This window comes from Mus pahari, chromosome 14, assembly GCF_900095145.1.
Source record: "Mus pahari chromosome 14, PAHARI_EIJ_v1.1, whole genome shotgun sequence".
In the NCBI taxonomy this organism is placed as follows: domain Eukaryota; kingdom Metazoa; phylum Chordata; class Mammalia; order Rodentia; family Muridae; genus Mus; species Mus pahari.
In genome coordinates, this window is record NC_034603.1 from 33,015,693 (window position 1) to 33,024,175 (window position 8,483).

Below are 8,483 nucleotides of genomic sequence, written 5' to 3' on the forward strand. Positions count from 1 at the left end.
GTGTGTGTGTGTGTGTGTGTGTGTGTGTGTGTGTGTGTGTGTGTGAGAGAGAGAGAGAGAGAGAGAGAGAGAGAGAGAGAGAGAGAGAGAGAGAATTTCTAAGGAACAATACCTAAGGTACACTACCTCCAATGTGAAGCCCTCTCCAAGCATACATGCATATACATACATACATAAAGTCTTACACACACACAGAGATATAAATACAGAGTAGCTTTATCTCGCAGGCATTCTCTGATACCTTATTATAATGGAAACAAAATCCAAGGGTCTTCCTAGGTCCCTGGGAAACTCAGAACTTATGGTACACAGTTTGCTGTGGACCGTCAATACTATAGTAAGGAAAATCTATGAATGAAGCTGAATCAAGAACTTAAAGCATGGTCCTGAAATCCTGCTGGCTGCCTGCCCCAGGAAGGGGCCTCACCTTGGCTGGGAAGCAGAGGGAGGGTGACACTTCAGGCAAAGGCTAATGAGCAAAAACTCCATCACAGCAGAAATAAGCACCAAGGCTTGCTTGGCTAATGTGCAGAATGAGTAGCCTCAGCAAGTAACTGCCCTGGGGGTGGGAACCACCCTGGGGGTGGGATCCCGGGTGCCGGGGACACAGACTCTGAGCTGCCTGTGCTCTGCAGCGGGTACTTACTGATCGCTTGTCCGCCTCCGCTCCCTGCTGACCCTGCAGACATGCGGTGAGCTTCTTGTGTGTGCTGTGGGACACCTGTTTCACCAGCTCCAGGCGCTTCTCCACCTGCACAGACAGTGGGAGGCACAGAGAGACAGAGGTCAGGAGGTGACAGTGCTGTCCTGTTACCATAGAGGCCGGCCGGGATTTCTGGGAAGAAAAAGCCCAGTGTTGAGCAGGTGGAAGGAGGGTCACAGCCCTGGGGCTCCCCTGGTACTCTTGGAATCTTTCTTCCAAGAATCTTACCGATGTCTGTGTCTTAGGGAGATTAGATCCTCAAACACCAAGCCCTGCATATGCTTAAATACACCTATTTGCATATATCCCCTGGTGCACCTGAAACTGCCTCTGGGTTACTCACTGTGCTTCATACAATGTAAACCTTGTGACAACAGCTATAACACTGTCTTATTTAGGGAATGGCAGGGAGAGACACAGGCTCCGTTCAGAAGCATTTCACCTCGGTGTTCTGAATATGCCATTGGGTGACACCATGGATATGGTCTGGTATCTATGGGGAGCCAAAAATGGAAAGCACTGCCAGAAACAACAGAGTTTCACCCTCTGGTCCCCTTAGTAGTCTGTATGGGAGCAGCAGAGGCATGGAAACTGCACAGAGAATGGCCCCATTTCAGAGGAAACTATCTGTGAGGTCTAGCAGGCGAGGTTAAGATAACCCACCTGGAGAAGGTCTTCACTCAGAACTTCAGTCTTTTCTGCCCTAGAGGGAAAGTAGAGAAAACGGTCAGCAAATACATGCATATTTTATACATATATATGTATGTATGTATATATATATATATACATACATATAAATACATATAGGCACATATACATATGCATATGTTTATGATATACGCATACATATATACATGTTACTATATATAGGAATGTGTTCATATACAGACATTTATAATATATACATATATATGCTAACATGTACATATATGCATATGCACATGTTTATAATACATATATACATATATTGATATACACAGGCATATATACAAATGCATATGTTTATAATCCATCCATCCATATATGCACACTAAGGTAAGTCTAATGACAAGTCCCACTCTCCTCTCGCAGGAACTCCAGAGAAACAGGCTCTGAGTAGTAGAAAGTCTCAAGAAGTTAAAGACAGAACACTCGGAGGAAGATCCACTCCCAGGATCATAGGATCAGAGGTGAGGAGGATACATCTGCCCCAACACTGGAAATGACTGGGACCAGCAGGACCCGGGTACCCAGGAACTCTGCCCAGCCAGTGGCATGGGTTCCTTCTGGTCTGGGCTGGTACCCTGAGCAGACCTTGGGCGCAATTCCACAGCCGGTCCCACAACACCCAAAAGAAGCTCTACTCCCAGGTGCTCTAACATGACCAGGACCACAGGATCACATAATCCCAGGATCCCAGAAGCTTGGTCACACCAGGATCTCAGAGTACCAAAGGCAGCTTGACTCACAGGAGCTCTGACACACCCAGGATCTCAGGATTACAGNATCCCAGAATCACAGGATCACAGAGACAGCTGAACTCTGAGGAGTTCTGACATAACCAGGATCACAGGAAGGTCAGGCTCCAGTCAGATACAGTGAGGGCAGGTAGCACTAGAGATAATCAGATGATGGGAGGCAAGTATAAAAACATAAGCAACAGAAACCAAGGTTACTTGGCATCATCAGAACCCAATTCTCCCACCATAACAAGTTCTGGATACACTATCACACCGGGAAAGCAAGATTCGGATCTCAAATCACTTCTCATGATGGTGATAGAGGACTTTAAGAAAGTGATAAATAACCCCCTTAAAGAAATACAGGAGAACACAGGTAAACAGCTAGAAGCCCTTTTAGAGGAAACACAAAAATCCTTTAAAGAGTTACAGGAAAACACAATCAAACAGACAAAGGAAATGAACAAAAGCATCCAAGATCTAAAAATGGAAATAGAAACAATAAAGAATTCACAAAGGGAGACAGCCCTGGAGTTAGAAAACCTAGGAAAGAGATCAGGAGTCATAGATGCAAGCATCACAACAGAATACAAGAGATAGAAGAAAGAATCTCAGTGGCAGAAGATTCCATAGAAAACATAGATACAACAGTCAAAGAAAATGTAAAACGCAAAGAGTTCCTAACTCAAAACATGCAAGAAATCCAGGACACAATGAGAAGACCAAACCTAAGGATAATAGATATAGACGAGAGTGAAGATTCCCAGCTTAAAGGGCCAGTAGATATCTTCCACAAAATTATAGGAGAAAACTTCCCTAACCTAAAGAAAGAAATGCTCATAAACATACAAGAAGCCTACAGAACTCCAAATAGACTGGACCAGAGAAGAAACTCCTCCCATCACATAATAATCAAAACACAAAATGCACTAAACAAAAAAAAGAATATTAAACACAGTAAGGGAAAAAGGCCAAGTAACATATAAAGGCAGACCTATCAGAATTACACCAGACTTCTCACCAGAGACTATGAAAGCTAGAAGATCCTGGACAGATGTCATACAGAACCCGAGAGAACACAAATGCCAGTCCAGGTTAGTATACACAGCAAAACTCTCAATTACCATAGATTCCATGACAAAACCAAATTGTGGAAAAAATATCTTTCCACAAATCCAGCCCTACAAAGGATAATAGATGGAAAACACTAACACAAGGAGGGAAACTACACCCTAGAAAAAGCAAGAAAGTAATCTTTCAGCAAACCCAAAAGAAGATAGCCACACAAACATAATTCCACCTCTAACAACAAAAATAACAGGAAGTAACAATCACTCTTCCTTAATATCTCTTAACATCAATGGACTCAATTCCCCCCAAAAAGACATAGGCTAACAGACTGGATATGTAAACAGGACCCAGCATTTTGCTGTATACAGGAAACACACCTCAGTGACAAAGACAGACACTACCTCAGAGTAAAATGTTGGAAAACAATTTTCCAGCAAATGGTCCCAAAAAACAAATTGGAGTACCCATTCTAATATCAAATAAAATAAATTTTCAACCAAAAGTTATCGAAAAAGATAAGAAAGGACACTTCATACTGATCAAAGGAAAAATCTACCAAGATGAACTCTCAATTCTGAACATCTATGATCCAAATGCAAGGGCACCCACATTCATAAAACAAACTTTACTTCAGCTCAAAGAAGACATCGCACCCCACTCAATATAGTTAGAAGATTTCACCACCCCACTCTCAGCTATGGACAGATCATGGATACAGAAACTGAAAAGAGACACAATGAAACTAACAGAAGTTATGAACCAAGTGGATCTAACATATTTATAGAACATCTCATCCTAAAGCAAAAGAATATACCTTCTTCTCAGCACCTCACTGTACCTTCTCCAAAATTGTCCATATAACTGGCCAGAAAATAGGCCTCATCAGATACAAGAAGACTGAAATAATCCCATGCACCCTATCAGATTACCATGGAGACTAAGGCTGGTCTTAAATGACAACAAAAACAACAGGAAGCCCACATATACATGGAAGCTGAACAACGCTCTACTCAATGATAACTTGGTCAAGGAAGAGTTAATGAAAGAAATTAAAGGCTTTTTAGAATTTAATGAAAATGAAGACACATCATGCCAAAACTTACGGAACAAAATGAAAGCAGTGCTAACTCATAGCTCTAAGTGCCTCTAAAAAGAAACTGAAGAGAGCTTACACTACCAGCTTACCAGCACACTTGAAAACTCTAGAACAAAAGGAGGTTCAGGGAATAATCAAACTCATGGCTGAAATCAACCAAATAAAAACAAAAAGAACTATACAAAGAAAACAAAACCAGGCGATGGTTCTTTGAGAAAATCAACAAGATAGGTAAACCCTTAGCCAGACTAACCAGAGGGCACAGAGACAGTATCCAAATTAATAAAATCTGAAATGAAAAGGGAGACATAACAACAAAATATATCTTAAAATAATTATTCTGTTTGTTGAATATTAATAGTTGAAAATATTAAATCCATGTTCTACAAACATCATAGAAATATTATTGATAATTTTTTCTCACTGTGCTTGAAATTAGCATTTTCTTAATGTTTAACTTCAAATAGTTTTTGCTATTCTGAAATTTTTAAAATATACTTACTGATAAAATAATTTCTCTCCTAGAAATACTGATAATCTTTTTTAAGGAAACTGATTGTTAGACAATGTATACAGATATATAATGCCTTTTAAATACTCTCTTACTATGTCAGGTAGTATCATATAGGGCTCTTGAATATATTTCTTAATGATTCATTTTTAATATCTTATGCTCTTTTACTATGCTTAATTCCCAAAGAATATTTTGTGTTTTGAATCAATTTAGTATTCAACATTAGATATAGGATCCTCAGTTATGGATAGTATTAAATATTCATTAATGATATTTTTAGGGTGTGAGAAGATATGAATATAAAAGTTGAACAAATTTTTATGTATTATTTGATTCTCAAAATACTCCATATTATTAATATGTTTGATGTATAAAATATATTTAAATAAGAAAAAAATTAAGAAAAAAATAAGTTAAAGACAACTCTAGAATCTTCCAGAAACACTACTAACTAACTATCATACCAGCAAAGTACAATGTCCAAGGTACATTTAAGTGTCCTGCTACAAACTGGGACCTGCATCAAGGACAACAAAAGGACCATTTTATTTTGCTGAAGAAGACCGCCAAACCCATGTACTCAGGCTCGCCCCATTAGAGCAAACAATAATAGTCAGACAGAAAGGTGCAATAAACACAGAGCATACCCATAGCCAGTGCTGAGTCCCAGCAATGAGCGCACAGATGCTTGCCATGGCTTAGCCATCAACTGTTAGGTCCCAAATTGCAGATGATATAATCAATTCAGAAAATTGCAAGAAAATGAGAAACTATCCCCTTACAAAAATCACCAAGTCAGGCACAGTGGCACTTGCCTTTAATCCTAGCTCCAGGAGGCAGAGGCAAGTGGGTCTATCTCTGAGTTTGAGGCCAGTCTATTATATAGAGTTCTAGGCCAACCAAGGCTACAATAGTGAGGCCCCGTCCAAAAACATCCAAAAAAGCAAAACAAACAAACAAACAAACAAACAAAATAACCCTCATCCAGACCGAATGAACTAAGACAAATATACAAACTTAAACAGTCTCCACATCCTAGTAATAGATCCTTGGAAATACTCTTAACAACGGTGTCAAATAGGGTCTTAGATGTCAGTCCATCAGATTCTACAAAGAGCCTGCAAGCCAGGTGTGGTGCTTTGAAGGACACTGCCCCCCTTACGCTCAGATGTTTGCACGTTTGGTCTCCATTGGTGGCAATGTAGGGTAGGTTTAGGAGGCATGCCCTTGCACACCTAAAGTGTGTCCCTGGAGGTGGGTTTTGAGAGTTTATACACTTGAGACATTTTGCTCTCTATGTTTTATGCTTGCAGTTCAAATTATGAGCCCTCAGCTTCCTTCTCCTGCTACTCCGTCTTCACTCCACCATCATGGACTCTGACCCTCTGGGACCATAATCACAAAGGAAATTTTCTGTAAGCTGGCTTGGTCCTAGTGTTTTACCACAATAACAGAAATGTACCTACGACACTGGGAAACTACAGAGAGTTTACAAAAGAACTCACAGAATATCTAAGGTAACTGGGGAGACATAGGATGTCTATGAACTGAAGAGCCATGCAGAAGAGGGAGAGTGTAGCCAACACACCTCCACAATGAAAAATCAAGTTACGGCACTCTCATGATCCAATTTTAAATTTAAATAATCAGGAGGATGGCTTTGACAAAAGGATAGGATGTGCCAGCCAGAAACAGATCCAGACTCATGACCAAGGAATCTTGAAAAAGGAACAAAGATTATAAGAGGCAGAAGAAAGAATTTAGCAAGCTGTCATGGAACACACCATACAAAGGTGTGAATCCTGGCCCTGTACATCTATACAAATCAATCACAAATAGAACACAGGCATCAAGAGAACAAAGAAATATGGAACTTTTAAATACAGGAAGAAATATCTGTGACCTTCATTAGAGGCGTGGGTTCTAAGTGCTAACATCAAAAACACTTTGTACAAAAGGAAACATCAGACTCCTAGCAAAATGAAAAGCCTTTGCTCTATGAAAAGCCCTCCTAAAAGATAAAAGAAAACCCTAGGGAGAAAATGTTGCACATCACATGAGAAAAAAATGATATTGAAATTACATACAGAATTGTCAAAGTCAGTAATAAAAAAAGTTCTACTAAAATAAGTACAAAAAGCTGGGGCTAGAGTTCAGTGGTACATGTTTGCCTGTCACACAGCCCTGGCTTCTATCCCTAGTACTGAAAAAAGAGACAAAAGGGTGAGCAGAATATTACTAAGGAAGATGCACACATGCAAGCACACACACAGACATACATACAGATACACAGATACAACACGCACACACACGCACACACACACATGCATGTATGCACTCCACATCAAGCTCTAAAGAATCTGCCATTGGAAAGCTCACTAGTTGCTGGGAGTTGCTGGGGTCTGAACAGGACAGACAGTGTAAGCCGGTGAAGCATCACTGGCAGTTTCTTATAAACTTGAGCACTTGCTACATGGCCTAGCAATGTTGCTTAAGATACATGAGATCCACGCACCCTACACACAAAAAGACACATACAAATGCTCGAAACCTGGGAACAATCTTTCTGTCCTTCAGTGGGTGAACAGGTTCTAAGAACACTACCCAGGCCTAGGGGTGGATGTTGACGCATACCATCACTCAGTTCAAGGTCAAACACACGCTGGATGTAAAAAAAAAAAAAAAAAAAAAAACACAATCATAAAGGGTTCTACAGACAGTGACTCTACCTAGAAAGCATGCTGGGAAAAACTCAACTACATGACTTAGAAACCAGAGCTTTGAGGGTACCTGGGGCAGGTTTGACGATGACAGGGCAGCATGGGAAAGTTGGTTTGTGTTTTGTTTTGTTTGTTTGTTTGTTTGTTTGTTTTGAGACAGAGTCCCTTTGTAGCCCTGGCTGGCCCAAAACTTGCTACATAGACCAGACTGGCCTCAAACTCACCAAGATCCACCAGCCTCTGCCTCAATGCCAGCTCTGAGGGAAGGCTGTGGAATTTTGATGACAGTGGTGGCTGCATAGATCGGCATCTGCCTTGAGACTCACATACGACCAAGGCAGCATGCTTCAAGTGAGCCTTTAAAGTACAGCAGAAATCTCTTTAAACATAAAACTGTGGTACTGTACGGTGTCCCTGAAGTCCAGGACAGGAAGTAACTGGGTAAGGGTTCTGAGCTCCTGACATCTTCCGTCTGCAAGGCTGAAGTGATCATCTCGGTTCTCTCAATTACGCTGAGACACAACGAGCATTCAGGGGCATCCCTGGTAGGGAATACGTGACATATGAATCTACCAAACTATCGGAGACTAAAAACAAAATAAAAGCAAGAAAAAAAAAAACCCAAAAAGACAACAGAGAAGCTTAACCACTGAAACAAGGGGAAACAACAGTGGTCAGTGAAGCAAAACAGAAAAGAAAAGGTTAGATATCACACATGACATCCAATATATCAGAAAACATATTCGGATACTACATCCCAGTTAAAAATCTAAAGATTAAAAAAATAAAGAAAAGAAATCTATCTTAAAGATGTATAGCCTGGATAGTTCAACACTAATTTAAAAAGCTCCATCTAACAGGAGGTAGAAACTTAGAGAGAGAGAGAGAGAGAGAGAGAGAGAGAGAGAGAGAGAGAGAGAGAGAAGAAGAAGAAGAAGAA

General features: G+C 40.4%; 1 protein-coding gene across 4 annotated transcripts in view; it reads right to left on the reverse strand.

Annotated features, from left to right (window-relative positions):
* Arhgap44 (Rho GTPase activating protein 44) overlaps nt 1-8,483 on the reverse strand; it is a 164,329-nt gene that overhangs the window by 73,160 nt on the left and 82,686 nt on the right. For all 4 annotated transcript variants that reach the window (XM_021212089.1, XM_021212090.1, XM_021212088.2 and 1 more), the window contains exons 2-3: nt 1,367-1,406; nt 647-751 (exon numbers count right to left, since the gene is read on the reverse strand). In XM_021212089.1, coding sequence (XP_021067748.1) covers nt 647-751; nt 1,367-1,406 — 145 coding nt within the window. The remainder of the gene's footprint in view (nt 1-646; nt 752-1,366; nt 1,407-8,483) is intronic.